The following is a 16,852-nucleotide window of genomic DNA, read 5'->3' as shown; positions in this document are numbered from 1 at the left end:
GGAACATTTTTCTATTATGATTCTACTGTCTTCCATGAAAAGGGAGTGAAGCAGTTCAGGAAATAGATTTTAGAGATTCGTAAAACAACTGTTGGAGTGTGGGCTGAGAACCAACTTCTAGTTACATAAAAATGTCTCCTGTGCTGCTCCTGGTTTTTGTTAAAGGCAATACTGCCCTCTCGTGTCCAGAAGCCAATTCCAAGATATTTTCTCAATTAAATTGCTCATTTTACTCTTCCAGTTGAGACTCTAGAACGTCTTAGAAAAACAAGTAACAATTACTTAAGACTTGGAAGTTTATTGGATCAGGTAACTTGGGGTCATACCAGAACCATGTATATAATAATACCCCTTATCTGAAAGGTAATGTCCAAGTTTTTTGTTTGTTTGATATTACTTTCCTCTGTTTATAAGGAAAGTGTTCCCAACTTTTATTTTAAAAATATGATAAATTGGATCATTGCCAATTTTAAAAAGCTAAATCATTATTCTCTTTCTTTCACTTTTGTAACTGATGTGTCATTTTTCATTTCATTCTTGATATAAATCGTAATTTCTTTTGCCTGTGTTTTTTCTTCACAAGCACGCCTTTCATATAATGATAGAGGTAAGATGCATTGATGTTTGTTTTATGGTTGTGGAACTTTTTGTGGATGCATACTGAACATTTTGTTTTTAGATTTTTGTTGTCGTTGTTGCTTTATTGTGCATCCTTTATAAATTTGTTATGATTTTTTTTTTTACCACTTTTAGTATTAAAAACATGATTGATTTGCCACCGTAATAGTTTTGGTTTTCAAGGAATCGTTACCAGCATTTATACTTATCTAAGTTGGAATGTAGAAACAACGGTTTTAGTTGAGTAGACATTAACCCCTAGTGGCTAGAAATGTCACTAGCTTAAATGTTCACGTATGCACATTTTTAACAGGAGCTGACTTTCTGGTTGAACCCATTATCTTTTATCATGAAATCTATATTTTCAGATAGTTTCTTGCATCTTTAGCCTCTGTAGCAAATGGGCTAGCCAGTTCATCTTTTGCTGTCTAGAGATTGAGGCTTTATTTTAGATTAGAATTCACCCTTCTCACCCTTGAGAACTCAGAATAAAGAAAATGATCACAGACTACTTTGCAGCTCTTCACTTGTACTAATTTATTCCAGTCTTGATTTTAGTAATTCTAGAGGGTAGTGGTGTTTGGGTAGGTGCACTTTTTTTCAGCTACTGCCATTTGTTGTTTCTCAACATGAGGTCTTCTGATGCTAGAATTGTATAATTTTAATATACAAATGGATAAAGGAGATGTAATCAGAGCTATGTTCTAATACATGTCTTCTTAACTGTGCAAAGTGGCATGGGTATTTATTGCAAGAGAACTAGAGACTTAGGGCAAGTTTTCAGGAATTCTGCAGACCTTACCATTGCTCCCTAAAAGGTGGTTTTCTGTGTAGCAGGGCGAAGACATGTTTTATGGATAACATCAGAATGTTGATGTCATTATGAAGTTTAAATCTGAATTTATCTCTTTGGGTTGTTGATATATTTTAAAGGTATAAATCTTTATTCCTAGAATCAAGTACAGTTGACTCTTGAACAGTGCGGGGTGAAGGGAGTGCCGACGCCCTACACGGTCAAATCTGCATGTAACTTTTTACCCCCATCAAAGTACTAAATTTTGTGACTGGTAACACAAACTGTTGATTAACATATATTTTGTATGTTGTATGTTTGGTATACATACTTACTTTATTCTTACAATAAAGTAAGTTAGAGACAAAAAAAATGTTATTAAGAAAATCATAAGGAAGAGAAAATACATTGCATTATATTTATTGGAAGAAAAAAGAAACCTAATAAGTGGACCGCTGAAGTTCAAACCCATGTTGTTCAAGCGTGAACTGCATTGACTTTTGGTGGGTAAATTAGTATAATGATGCTCATAAACTGAAAATAATTTCTGATATTCTTAGATGATAGGATAAATAAAAGCCAAATATTAGAGATACAGTTAAAGCGTCTTATAAATTTAATGAAGAGTTGAAAAGTATGACATAGAATATTCTAGTAATTTTTCATTAAAACAAAAAGGCATATTGATTTGGCACTATATATTTTATTCAGTTAGCTGTACTTCATCAGCTCATTTTGAGTCTCAACTTTTCAGTATTATAGAATATTATTTAAAAACACACATGTATCATTTCTAAAAGTTTTGAGATTTTATAGGAATGTGTTTTTGTAGACCTTTTCCTCACCCTTTAAAAATTTGCCAGTGTTCTTAAATTTAAGCTTTTTATTTATAAGTAATTTTGACAACAGTCTGTTTTCAGGTTGTTATGATATAATACTGAATAGAATGGTAATGTCATTGGGAGAGTGACCTAAGATACTTTACTGAAATAATGGTAGCTTAGAACTTGCCAAACAAAACCTTGGAAACTTATGGGAACCTTGAAGTTTATCTTTGCACTTAGAAAATATTCAGTGATCTTTTCCCCCTAAATATAGACATTGAGAGTTCTTGCATGTTTCCTAAAATTAAGGTTAGTATTATTTTGAACTGCTGACATATTCTTGAGATGTGGATTAAGTCATCTAAATACTGTTTTATAGACTAAATCCTAGCTGTGTGGTTGGTACTCTTTAGAACAGAATTGGTAATATAGAATGTTATCAAGAGACATTATCAATTTATATTAAAGTTATTCAAAATCTTAATGTTTAAGTAAAGAGCGATTCTATTCTTTACCTCGTTATTTTGCCTCTTCACCTTTCAGCTCTTATCTGCATACTTTAGTTTTTGGTATCCCTGCTTTGACAACTTGACGTTTCTGACTTATTTCTAAAGAAGGGGGGAAATCATTGATTTTAACTTTATAGTAATTTTAAAGTTTTTCAGGGGCACCTGGTTGGCTCAGTCGGTTAAGCGTCCGACTTCAGCTCAGGTGATGATCTCACAGCTCCTGAGTTCAAGCCCTGCATCGGGCTCTGTGCCGACAGCTCAGAGCCTGGAGCTTGCTTTGGGTTCTGTGTCCCTCTCTCACTCTGCCCCTCCCCTGCTCATGCTCTGTCTCTTCCTCTATCTCAAGAATAAATAAACATTAAAAAAAATGCTTATAAAGTTTCTCAAACATAAATTTTTCTGTTAACATTAATTAGTTTATGCAGTTATCTAATAATTCTTGGACTTTGAACATGAGTGGTTTCTCTTGCCTCCGCAAGAGTAGTTTTCAACCTTTTTTTCTCCTGTCTCCACATCCACATAAATAACATACTCTTTTTCAGTAGAATCTCTTATTACAGTTATAAGTGACCAGTCAAGGAATGAGGTAGGGTAGGTTTAGTTTTGATAAAACCTCTGCATAGATTCTTCTGTCCTCTCCCACTGAGAATCGTAACTTTGGGGGCCATACTTCTCTAAGATTTGTATCTGACTTCCTAGACTCCTCACTCTGTGAAACCGCAACACTCTTTAGCTCTACTGTATAACCTTTCATCTTTTCAATGTGTGAAGGAAAAGCAGCTTTTGTAGACATTTTAAAAATAAACATTTGAGGTTGAAATTAGTTACAGGAAGTATTCTAGTTTATCCTCCTATTTTAAAATAGGAATTCTCAAGCCATGTTATAAAGATTGCCCACAGTGAAATTGCACATTTTTCCTCTTTTATACCTCACAATGTTTCTATTTTTTGAGGGTCTTTCTAATGTAGATGTCAACTTTTAAAATTCTTGAGTGCCACCAATAGGCTGAATAATACCTAAAGGGAGCACTGACAGTCTTAGGGCATTAGAAGAGATTTTTGTCTTGAGAGGAAAGGGAAAGAGAGCTGCATGGATAAGGGTATGGCACACTCTTTCCAAGCGACTTAGATGCCATCCAGGGTCACAGTGTCTGTTGCTGTTGCCACAGAAATTTTAGTTCCTCCTTACAATACTCATTATGCAGCCTTTCAAACATTTTTATTACTTTGCTCTGGAAGCTTTTCTGAAGGCTTCCTACATCTTGTTTTAGTTGTAGATATTGAACTGATACGAGGCTTCTAGTGAGGAGTTTGTATAGGGAGGATTCCCTTGTGTTTCATAAATGTTGTGCTCCTGTTCACATACTGTATTTCCTCCATTTTTTAAATTACCTGTAGCAGTACTCTTCTCTTTCGTTTTACTTACCTTGTACATCTACTACAGTGACCACTCATTTTCTGGATTATAATTTGTACTTTCTTTGCCAGTCAGACTCAGAACACTAATAATTTTTATTTCAGGTCAATTTGGTAATTATAAGCAAAGGGATGAATTGTTAATAGGTTGAAAAATCAGAATGAACGTAATAGTTTGGCTATTCAAAATATTTCTCTTATGTGCTTTGATACACTTATTTGCAGTGTGTTTGAGAAGGACTATGGGCATTTCTGAGATTAAAGATAAACAGTCACTGGGGAAAGTAGTGGATTTTGAGGAGTATTTTTCTTTGAGACATAGTCATAACTTGCTGTTGCTGGCACTTTTAAAATCCTCCTCTTCTAATGAAGTATCAACTAGATGAAACCATTGAAATACTGTTAAGTAATATCCTAAAAGTCACAGAAAATCTTAGTCCAGAAAATTAGTGAGACTAAAAATGATTTGATATTTCTCCTGCTGTACTTAGATAGCAGTAGTGAATGTTATTCACTGAATGTTATTATGAAAACTCTTGATTCAAGTGGCTTGCCTTATGATCACTATAAATAATTAGTAATGCTTGAGAAATCAGTTTTGGCAAGACTGAAGTTAATGTCATTTGTATGTGTTTACCATTTCTGTCAATTGATTCCTCAGTATACTCCCTTTTTTCTCATATTTAGAATTGATATGTATTGTGTGCTGCTTTTTAATATTATCATTATTGTTTATCTTAGGACCCAGGACCACCCCCACCTTCTCCATTACTAGGTTTGAAGCCACTACAGTTATTAGAAGTGAAAGCAAGGGGAAGATTTGGTTGTGTTTGGAAAGCCCAGTTGCTCAATGAATATGTAGCTGTGAAAATATTTCCAATACAGGTATGTTATTGTATTTTTCTGATCTGCACATATTTTTTAAAAGATACACCTGGCTCGATTAGTATAATTCAGAAATGGTCTGAAAATACAAACCATATATTTCAAGGTGGTTCTTTGTGATACTGAGGAAAATGGTTACCCCTTTTGTCCGCCTTCTCGTATGAAGCATGGAATTGTACAGTAGTCTTTGGAGTGGTGGAAATACAATAAATGAACACACAGGAGATCTTTTGCCAATAAAAATTCTACAGAAGTGCAAAATGAAGATGAGGATTCCAATAATATAATTTCATTGGATAACTTTTAATATCCCATTGACATTATCAGAAAACAAACAGAAGAATGATAGAATAGCATGCTTATTTTAGAGTTATTTAGAGGTATTATTACCCAGACTGATTCATTTTGTTTGGTGAATTATCAGAGGCAGTGAATCAGGATGCCCAGTAATTGGTTTACTGTGGACTTGTTTTTCTTTCCCTTTTTTTAATTTTTAAAATATTTATTAATCTTTTTTTTTTTTTTTTTTTTTTTTTAAGAGAGAGAGAGAAAGAACCCAGGGGAGGGGCAGAAATAGAAGGGGACGGAGGATCTGAAGCGGGCTCTGCACTGACAGCAGTGAGCCAGATGTGGGGCTCAAACTCATGAATTGTGAGATCATGACCCGAGTTAAAGTTGGACGCTCAGCTGACTGAGCCACGCAGGCACCCCGACTTGTTTTTCTTTTAAAGGGGGCTTACCTCATAAAACCCTGGTCTAATGCACCTCTAAGCTGTTCTTATGTTTTGTTTTGTTCCATTGGTGGTATCGATCTATGATGATTTCTTCTTCCTTGTCTCTTGCTTATACGCCCCTCTAGCTAATGCCATGTGTGGTATTGTAATCCTGGTTGGGTTTGGTGATGCAGGCTCCACCACTGTATCTTCACAGATCTTCCTTATTCCAAAGTTATACAGTCAAGTTAATATACCTATCTTTTATCTTTCTTGCCTCCTCTAAGGCCTGTTAGAGTCGGTGAAGAAGTTTTTTACCTTTTTTTTTTTTTTTTTTTTTTTTTTTTTTGGTAGCAATGCAGATATTTTAAAACTATGGTTCTCAGAGGAAGAGTTGAGTCTGTACTGCTAATATTCACAAATTCAGGGTTCTTCTTTCATTGTTGGAAGAAGCTTAAAAATGAGAGAAAGGCTGGAGTGCCTGGGTGGCTCAGTCGGTTGAGCATCCGACTCTTGATTTTGGTTCAGGTCATGATCTCATGGTTCGTGGCTTCTTGCCCCACATTGGGCTCTGCACTGACAGTGTGGAGCCTGCTTGGGATCCTCTGTCTCCCTCTGTCTTTGCCTCTCCTCTGCTCTCTCAAAATAAATAAACTTAAAAAAAAATTAGAGAAAGGCCTTCGGATATAAACATAAAGGTAACAACAGCAAGAATAACAGTAGCTAATATTTTATTGAGTGCTTCTGTTGTGTCAGGTGGAGGTGCTTCACATACGTGTACTCTGTAATACGTATTGATATAGTACTCATACATAGAATAAAACATACAGTATACCTATAATACAACAACTCTGTGGGCAGACACTATAGTCTCCATTTTGTTAATGAGGTAACTGAATGATGATGTAACTTGGCAAAGGTTTTTAACATAGTTTGGATCCAGAGGGTTCCTAACCATTATGCTATGGTGCCTCAAACTTTTATTATTCTTCCATTGTGAAGAGAAACTAATCCTTTATAAGTAGACATGTAGTAAGCATGGATCACTTGCAGGCACAAATGAGCATATAGTATTTAAAAATATTGTATTGCCTATTTATCCCCTATTGCTCTCCTATTGACTTCGTGGGGTATTCTCAACATTTTGTTAAGAATGTTTGATATAATGTTAGTCTTTGAACAAAAACATTGTCCTCTGTTGAGATGAAGTCGTTCTACCTGAAATTCATATCTTACAGAGATTATTCTGAATAAACACAAGTAACTTCATACCATGATAAAATTACACTACAGTACTAAATTGTAAGCAGAATGTATTACCATCGTTAGATACAGAAGTATGGCATTTCTGCTAACTCCTATATTTACAAGCAAGAAACACAAAAAAGAATGTTTGAGGGAATGGGGCAGGGAAGGCATTTGTGATGAAGTTGTTACCTTATTGTCAGATTTATTTTATGAAAAATAAGATGAAATCAAAGAGTCTTAACACACAGCTTTATTTTTAAATTTTGCCTTAGAATCTTCTTCAGTTATCTCTTAGATATGGTTTATTTGCCTGTGTTCTTTGGATTCTTACCATTCCTTCTTTTTAACTCTAGGACAAACAGTCATGGCAAAATGAATATGAAGTTTATAGTTTACCTGGAATGAAACATGAGAACATATTACAGTTCATTGGTGCAGAAAAACGAGGCACCAGTGTTGATGTGGACCTTTGGCTAATCACAGCATTTCATGAAAAGGTAAAAACTACTTTTGGTTTTAACTCTGGATCAGGGTTGGCTTACCTACTTAATGTTGGCCACAAATTGCTCAGATTTATTTTTCTGGGAACAGTATGTTATTATAGACAGTTAATATTTACAAATTTTTTTAAAAAATAATATAAGAGCAAAGATGGCAACTTTTTCACCTAACCCTCTACTTATATAATATCAGTCTTCTGTCCCTTATTTCTCGTGCTGCAGTTTTATACCTCTCTCACAAATAATTATTTCAGTGTAGCGAGTGCTTAGTAATTTTCATTTACCATATGTGATCCATTTTTATTACACGGACCATTTTTTAGCTTGAATTTTGTTTCTTAAAAATCTTTAATCAGTGTAGCCTGTGAGAAAAATAGAGGCAGGAGATTTAATTGATGATCTTTGTTCTGTCGCTGATTTGTAGAGTAGTTATCACTAAAGCATACCTGCTATTTTTCCTCAATTTTTCTACTTTCAGATTTAGTGTGAAAGTACATTTTAATGAAATAGGAAATTGTGTTCTCCTTGGCAGTCAGTTTCGTCACTGTCAGATATAAGTGGCTCTTATACTTCCCTAAATTCTTGACCAAAAGGATGGCAATAATCTTTAGAGGAAGATTCTGGCATAGTTTATTGGTCTTAATTTTGGGTTTCCCAGTCCTATGGTGTAACATCTCTGTAGTCTGTATATTTTAACTTTTTAAATATTTCTCGAACTTAAATTTTCAAATAGTCTTTTTTTTTTTTTAAACTCCTGCCTTCTAAATAGGAGGAAGTCGACTGTGTCTTGTAGCAAAACTTTAAAGATTAGGGGTATTCCTTCCTACTCAAATGTTTACTAAGAGGAAACTTGAACCATTCCAGAAAAATGGATTTTTAGATGTTAATATTCGCTAAAAGTAAAGATATGTTGCCTCCTATCATTTCTTAAAGTCTCCATGTCATATGACTTTTATCAAGAGCATAAGTTGTTTTTCCCCCCCCCCCCCCCCCGCCCTTTTCTTTAGGGTTCACTGTCAGACTTTCTAAAGGCTAATGTGGTCTCTTGGAACGAATTGTGTCATATTGCAGAAACCATGGCAAGAGGACTGGCATACTTACATGAGGATATACCTGGCCTAAAAGATGGCCACAAACCTGCCATATCTCACAGGTAGAGCTAAAACTTATACTGTTTTCCCAAATAAGTCAATATTTATTATTTAAATTTTTAATAATCCTGTGGAAAATTTATTTTCCCCCTAATTCTCCAACCATGCTATAGGAGGCAGTTGATTTTCATTTCTTTTTCACATTGGCTTTGAGATTGGCTAGGAAGTATTTTGGATAATGTATATATTAATATCATTAGCAAAATTTAATTATTGACTTACGTTTTGTCTCATTTCTGAAAGCATGGATAACATTGAAAATGTATTTTATCTATCACAAAGGAAGAAATTTGTTTTGCCTCAAAACATGATTTATTTCAAGGATAATTATTAGATATAATTATGGAGAGACTTTGAGTTACCTTTTTTTCTTATGTTTGTAATGACTATGTGATCATTACCTGAGCTGAGGTAGAAGGAGGCATCATTTGGATAACTGGGTTTAGTCAATTGCCTTCATCAGTGAAGCAATAGTAGTTGGACCCAACGATTGTCATACCTTCAAGAGGGAAAATGTTAGTTCCTTTAAACATGGGATCAGTTTGTCTTCTTGTATTCAATTTAAAGATAGTTGCTTTGGAAAAAGACCCAAAAATACAGAGAACAAACTGATGGTTGCCAGAGGGGAGGGGAGATGGGGGGTATGGGCAAAATGGGTGAAGGGGAATGGGCAAGAAGCTTCCAGTTATGGAAGGAATAAGTCATGGCATTAAAAGGTACAACATAGGGAATATAATCAGTGGTGTTGTAGGTGACACATGGTAGCTGCACTGTGGTGAGCACAGCAGAATGTATAGATTTCCTGAATCACTGTGTGGTACGCTTGGAGCTAATGTAACGTTGCATGTCCACTATACTTCAATGAAACAAAAAAGATTTGCTTTAAAAGGAGTTATGAACCGATTCATTTAACAGATACTTAGCTGAGGGCCAACAGTTGGGTGTTTTGGGTTCCTGGGAGGCATTTCTTTTAATTCAACTCTAGCATAGCTTCTGATTTTGCAAATCTTGAATAACTTCCACCTCAGAAAGAGCTCCCCTTTTTTCTCACCTTCCTGCATATAGTCGGTCTCTTCCTGGGTTTTTGCTTACCTCACCTAGACCTATAGGGAATTCATTCTTTGGCATCCCCAAAGATTATTAGGAGTAAGGTTCCAAAAAATCTTCTGAGATGAAAACTGATTGGTTTTTATAGCATTCGTGGGTGTGTACCTGTTGCCTCCTGTGTTCCACTGTTTGTTCTGTGTCTGGGCACATAAATTTAACCACTGCTCATGGCATAGATGTATTTAGCTAGAGTATAGTAATCTCTAGGATGAATCTTTGAAGCTAGTGTGTAGAAGAAGATACCTGATGGTTTTAAAATGGTTAGTCTTCAGAACACCAGGATCTAGCTGGAGCTGTTTATGTTTATGGTGAAAAATTTCTGTTACACATTCTTAGAGATGTTACATATTCTTAGAGATGCTTTTTTCTACAACAAAGCTTATGAATATAAGAACCGCTAAGGGACCATTCTAACATGTAGGCCTGTACCAATAGGCCAGTTCATTTTGTTTGAATATTCTTTGTTTGGTGTCTTAAATTTCAGTTTCAGTGGGAGTTTCTCCAACTATAAACTCTGAAATATTCTTATTACCTCAAAAAACAATTTTATGTTTGGTAGGTAGGTAGGAAGGAATGACCTAGACAGTATTTTTAGAATAGCAGCTCTTTAAAAAACTACTTCATGGAGAAAGTTCCTTACTGTCCATGTTATGAAAAATGAGTTTGTCACTCTACTTGTGTACTTCATGGTATAGGGGGAATTTGCTTAAGCTTTTTCTCCCTCTCCTTTTTTCTGTGTATCAGACTTCTATAGTATACACTCCTTTCTCCCTTTCAATGAAAATTTTTAAGAAATAACTTGTTTAAAATTAATTTGAATACTTTGTCTTTTTATTTGCAAGGGACATCAAAAGTAAAAATGTGCTGTTGAAAAACAACCTGACAGCTTGCATTGCAGACTTTGGGTTGGCGTTAAAATTTGAGGCTGGCAAGTCTGCTGGTGATACCCATGGACAGGTAAGGATGATAACTATAACCTGTAAGAAAGAATAATCTTGTCCCATATTTTCTTCGAATGGCATATCTGGATTGAATTGTTCTAAAATTATTGTGATGGTTATTATTTCAGCATCTAATACAGAATGACTCTCTTAAAGAAAGTTACGTTACTTTCTTAAAGAAAATACGTTAAATTTGCTGAGGAAGACATTTTCACGTGGTGAAAGACTGTTAGGAGCTCCAGTGGTTTAGATCCATTCATAAAACAATTTAGACACATATGTCATGGGATTCTGTTTTTAAAACAAATCAAGTTAGAATCCAGCACATTTAAATAGATCTAATTCTTAGGGAGTTCTTAGTATTAACTCAGTAGTTTTAATTTGTTAACTCCTTCATCATCGTAAGAGGAATGGCAGAATAATCAGTCACTATTCATGCTACTGTGTATCTATTATCTGTTTTTTTTTCCAGACAATAATGATAGTTTCTTGCTTCTTGGTCTTTAGTGCTTCATTACTTCTTAGCTTTTCTCTGAATTCTCTCCAGAGTTCAAAGCACTTATAAAGCCCTGTGCAATGAGCCTGTCTAGTCAGGATCTTGTACAAAGAGCTGTCAACAACAGGAATCTTTAAGAGAGCCAAATAGGAAAGTAACATTATCCATACATTTATCCTCAGAAACTGTAAGGTTAGTAAAGGTGCTTTCACTCCAAAAGATCACCTTTTTGTTAAGAAGACTAGTTTAACCTGAAAGGTGACATTTCCTTACCAAGTTGGTATGATTATCTCTTCATCTTTCAAATCATGGAAATAATTTGGTAATCGAATGCTCAGCTTTCATTTTTCCTAGTATATTGTCCTCCAAGAATAGTTATTAAAGAATCATCGCATAACAAATTTTGGCAGTATTGAATAATGATATAAGAATCTAGTTTAGAGCAGTGGTCAGCAGTCATAGTTCTCGAAAAGTTGACACCAGATGTGTTTGGAACGAAGGCAGTCTTGTGGAGTAGATTACAGAGATGGGAGATTGTGCAGGAGGCCTAGGGACAAACGTCTGAGCTGATGGTGTGATTATCATAAAACTGAAATTGGGAAATAACTTTAATCCTCTGGCATCTCATAACCCTCCCCTCCTTTTTTTATGAAATAATTTTGGGACCCATTCATATCTTTTACTGCCCTCTTAACTGGTTTACATGAGAAGGAAAAATAATTACATAAGTGGTTCCCTTGACTTTATATTTCATGGACCAGAAAATTTCAAAATACACTTTATTGTACATTTTATATACTGCAAAGAATGCTGGAGAAAAATAAGATTTTTATCTTATTAATTTATAAAAGAGGACATTTTATGCTTGAAGGTAGTTGTCATTTCATAAGAAAACTACTTTGGATGGCATACATTTATCTTTAGGAGGTGTTCAGAAATGCTTGCTCCTAGTACAATTACTCAGAGTAGCAAAACAGAGCTGCTATTTTTTTCTTTTTTGAAAACATTCTCCTTATTAAATGAATTAAAAACCTGAACTTGGGAGTCTTAGTGATCTATTCCTTTTTTTTTTTTTTTTTTAAACACTTCAATTATATGTGTATTTGCAGATAATCATCTAACTTCTAGTCTAGAGATCAGTCACCTAAGGATAGAGCTTTTTGGAACCCATTATCTGGGCTACTCCCTAAATCTACAAAAACTCAATTAGATTGTGATCCACCCAGCTATCTTATAAAATTTTTAAGCATTCATATATGAATACTGTCAACCAAAGCAAGCTATAGTAGCTTGGTAACCATAGTTACATTACTAAGAAATACCAAATTGTTAGGGACAGATATAAATAAAGAATGCCAAGACAGAATTCATGAATAAATAAATATTATAGACTTTATAGAAATAGAACTTTAAAAAGTTTATCCATCCTTTACTTGGCTAATTCTTTTTGTTATATACTATTTTTTTTTTTTTAACAGAGAAAGAGAAACCCTCAAAAAGGAGTATTTTTTTTAAAGACACATTTCAAACAGGAATCAGAAGGACAACTGAAAAGTAGTTTTTCTTGTCCTTGTCTCCAACAAAACCACCAGTGTTTTTGTGATTACTTCCAGAAGAGGGAAAAATTCTAGGCCAACACCCAGCATGTCTCCTGATGTATTTATTAAGTATACCCAGAAAGGATCTTAGCATATATACTGTTTTGTTCCTTGCTGTACAGTGTTTTTGGGAATCTTTCCTTATCAGTCCAGGTTTACCCCCACATTTTTTAAGAGCTGCATGGTACTGTTAAAGCAATCCCTACTGATGGAAACTTCCCACTTCCAGTGTCTTGGCTGTTACTACTTGAAACGGAATAAAATTCTGCTGGACTCTGTAGTCTGGTGGTCATAATTTAGTTACCTGATAGCAGACCATGCTTGGTTTTGTTTCTTTTTACAGAATCATAAAATACTAGTTCATAAAGTTAATGAATAAGTACTGTTTGCTTTCAACATCTTTTTCAGGTTGGTACCCGGAGGTATATGGCTCCAGAGGTATTAGAGGGTGCTATAAACTTCCAAAGGGATGCATTTTTGAGGATAGATATGTACGCCATGGGATTAGTCCTGTGGGAACTGGCTTCTCGCTGTACTGCTGCAGATGGTAAGGGAAAAAATATTTTTTAAAAAGATATGCCTACTGCCTACTACACATGTACGAAAAGGGATGATTACACTCAAAGGTATTATGTTAAAGTACAAAAATTTTTTTTAGGTAGACTACAGGTCTCCAGTAGCTTAAAGAGAATTCAGGAGGCAGGGGATGAGGGCAGGCTGGAGAGGGAAGGTATTGATATGTATTGATCTTTACCATTGCCAGGTGTTTTGCCGGGCACTTCACATACGTCTAGCTTATTTCCTAAAACGACTTTGGAGGTAGTTACTATCTTAGTTTTACCAGTGAACAATTTGAGTCTCAAATTTTAAGTAGAAATTAAGCAGATTGTCAGTTTTAGCTTCAAGGTGGTACATGGTGAAACCTGGATTTGAAACTCTGATCCAGATGTAGGGACAGGGCTGCTACTTTGTAGGTCCTGCAGGTCCTGCCTGCCCTCAGGTTCCAAAGTCAAGTTTCATGGCAAGAGGAGATGGATGAAGAAGAGCTGGGGGATTTTCCGTCCCAAGTCACTCACAGCTGAGTCTGTTCATCACTCCCATGATGCCCAAAATATACCTAACCAGATGGAATTTACAGTCTGTCCTCCATGACAGAATTGAGCATGCCTTTGGATATACCATAGGTTAAATCCTGCCTCCTAAAAGCATCGAAAGTCTGAGCTGATGTAGACATTATTGTGAACACCAGCTGCATTCTCTATCACACTGGTTCTACAGGATTCCTATTCTTTGTTTTTGTTATTTAAATCCTTGTTCAAGTCTTATAAATATTTGCACTGATTGATTATAAACTTGCATACTATATTCCTGGTGTGAGAAAATTAGTCCTTAGTTCTTCTCATAAGGCCTCTATTCTCTTGAATTGTGTTACAGCACTTTCTTTTGGTTGTGCAGATACAAGGCAAACATCTTGACAAATGTAAATTAGCTTGATCTTTTTAAATTTATAATTACCTAAAAACTTCCTGCAGATTGTGAAAGACCATAGAAGAAACTGTAGAGTACTTAAACCAACTTAACCTGTGTTTGTAAGAATATTTTCCGAGTACTTTAATGGTTTCTCAGTGTAGGACAGACTACCTCTGGTACATGAAATTTGATTTGGGGTACTGCGTTTTTTTAAAAATTATTTTTAAACGTTTATTCATTTTTGAGAGACAGAGTGGGAGCAGGGAAGAGGCAGAGAGAGGGGGAGACACAAAATCCGAAGCAGGCTCCAGGTGCTGAGCTGTCAGCACAGAGCCTGATGTGGGGCTCAAACCCACAGACTGTAAGATCATGACCTGAGCCAAAGTTGGATGCTTAACCGACTGAGCCACCCAGGTGCCACTGGGGTACTGTGCTTTTAAGGGGAACTTGGTAGAGTGCTCAGGAATGGACAGCCATTCATTCTTTTAAGATCATGGGTTTGGCATGGGAGTTGATCCAGACCTAAGAAAGTTTGAAGCAATTTGGATATAATTCTAGCTTAGAAGTTCTATGCAAGGAAGAGTAAGCTTGAATGTTCAGTGTAGTTTGGCTCAAAGTGGAAGAGGAGGTATGTTTATTATGTGCATTTATAGAAGCAGAAGTAGGTTGGATGGCAGATACTCTAGGAAAATATATTTCATAAGAACTTTAATAATATGAACTCTCCAAATCAAACCATTAGATATGGTGTTATGGGGGATGTACAAGGCCCTGCCCTTAAGTAATGTGCAGTCTAATTACGGGGATAAAATATACCCTGGACAATTAACTCTAGAGTAAGGTAAGTGTGAACGGTCCAGCTCCGTGCTCAGTACGTACATATCCAGTGAGTTATTTTGGATGAATATAATACCTGAGAAATGTAAAGGAGTGATATGGGAGTTTAGAGGAATGAAAAATGCTTTTTTTCCGGGTAGAAGGGTTATCAGAGAAGTTTTTATGAAAAATGAAAAGGGCAGATGCTGACACTTCTTAAATGCTTTTGCATGTGCTATGAAATACTTACAGATTCAGGCTAAGTCTGAAATGGGGCAGGAGGGGATGGTGTGAACACTGCTAAAGTGAGTGCTGTAAACTTTAAAATCAGCAACTCTGAGACTTTAATATGTACTGAACTCCCGGTAAAGTTCATGTTCTGACTCAGTAGGTCTGGGCTGGAGCCTACTATTTACATTTCTTACAAGCTACTAGTTGGTGCCAGTGCTGCTGACCTGTGGACTGTAGCAGGAGCGGAATAGACCCTCTAGAATGCCAATACTCTGAGGCATTGGAAGCGCTCAAGCAGACACGGGCCATCCAGGCATTGAGGGAGGAGTCTTCCATATAGACAGGGTGGAGTTAGATGTTAGACGGCCTTCTTCTCTCCAGGAGTATCTGTTACAAGGTTTAGGTCTATACAGGAAATAGCTCTTCAGTGACTGGTTTCCTTCAAGGGCAGGTCAGTAGTACAGTGATTGAAAGCACAGACTTTGGAGTCATGGAGAGATGGATTCAAATTCCAGCTCCACCACTGAATGCTCTTGTGTAAATCATGAACTTTTCCGAGCTTCTTTCCTATCTGTAAAATAGAGGTAATGCTCCTTCACTGCATAGAGGTAAAATGTAAGTAAATGACATATGTGAAGTTCCTATTTAGGATAAGTGCTTATAAGATTATTAATTCGTAACTGCATTTTCCTATTTGAGTATGCCTAAAAGGAACCGTTTATTTTGTTGAATAAATCATCTGTGAAGGCACACTCTGAAGACTGGTTGGGAACCCTATTTGGAGAGTATGTTTGTGATTTTTTAAAAACTATTCTTGGCAGCTCTTTTGAGGGCAAAGAGGTGTGACTCTCAGGTACATAGTTGTGCAGGCAGAGTGTGGGGCGGGGGGAAGGGGCGGTTAGGGTGTGTCACAGAGTAAAGATTGTTACACAAGACATTGCCCCAAATTGTCAGAAATGGAAGCGCCACTGTTTACCCATCTGATTTGAATTGTAAGAAGTACCTTAAAGGGACATTATAGCCTTGATTTGCAAATATTGATAGGGAAGTTCCTTTTGTCCTATATACATATGGAGATTGGCATTCCTCATTCGGTAGATAAGAAAGCTCCTTTACGGAATCCTTAGCAGGTTTACATGCCAAATCACGGAGTTTTTGATTTCTCCTAAATTAGCATTTGGGTCAAACTGTGGCAGTAGTTGAGTCTGTTTCTCTCCTGTCATTATAGCATGTTAACAGTTGGGAAAAGGTGATACAGAGTATGTTTCAGAAAATTTGTTCCAGTTTGGAAGTCAGGAAGATTTGAATTAAAATGACTTTTTTTCTTTACATTTCAGGACCTGTAGATGAATACATGTTGCCATTTGAGGAGGAAATTGGCCAGCATCCATCTCTTGAAGATATGCAGGAAGTTGTTGTGCATAAAAAAAAGAGGCCTGTTTTAAGAGATTATTGGCAGAAACATGCTGTAAGTTATACAGTAGCTTTTCATTTGAAATTCCAGTAAAATGCTTTTCAGAGAATGATTTCTATCTC

General features: G+C 35.9%; 1 protein-coding gene across 3 annotated transcripts in view; it reads left to right on the top strand.

Moving 5' to 3' along the window:
* Nucleotides 1-16,852, top strand: part of ACVR2A (activin A receptor type 2A) — an 83,043-nt gene that overhangs the window by 62,996 nt on the left and 3,195 nt on the right. For 2 of the 3 annotated variants that reach the window (XM_058715353.1, XM_058715355.1), the window contains 7 exons: nt 584-607; nt 4,902-5,045; nt 7,360-7,503; nt 8,514-8,659; nt 10,607-10,721; nt 13,208-13,346; nt 16,654-16,784. In XM_058715353.1, the coding sequence (XP_058571336.1) occupies nt 584-607; nt 4,902-5,045; nt 7,360-7,503; nt 8,514-8,659; nt 10,607-10,721; nt 13,208-13,346; nt 16,654-16,784 (843 nt within the window). The remainder of the gene's footprint in view (nt 1-583; nt 608-4,901; nt 5,046-7,359; nt 7,504-8,513; nt 8,660-10,606; nt 10,722-13,207; nt 13,347-16,653; nt 16,785-16,852) is intronic. The other variant, XM_058715354.1, reaches the window with a different exon arrangement.

The sequence above is a fragment of the Neofelis nebulosa genome, chromosome 2 (assembly GCF_028018385.1).
Source record: "Neofelis nebulosa isolate mNeoNeb1 chromosome 2, mNeoNeb1.pri, whole genome shotgun sequence".
NCBI lineage: Eukaryota > Metazoa > Chordata > Mammalia > Carnivora > Felidae > Neofelis > Neofelis nebulosa.
This window is presented reverse-complemented; position numbering and strand designations above follow the sequence as displayed.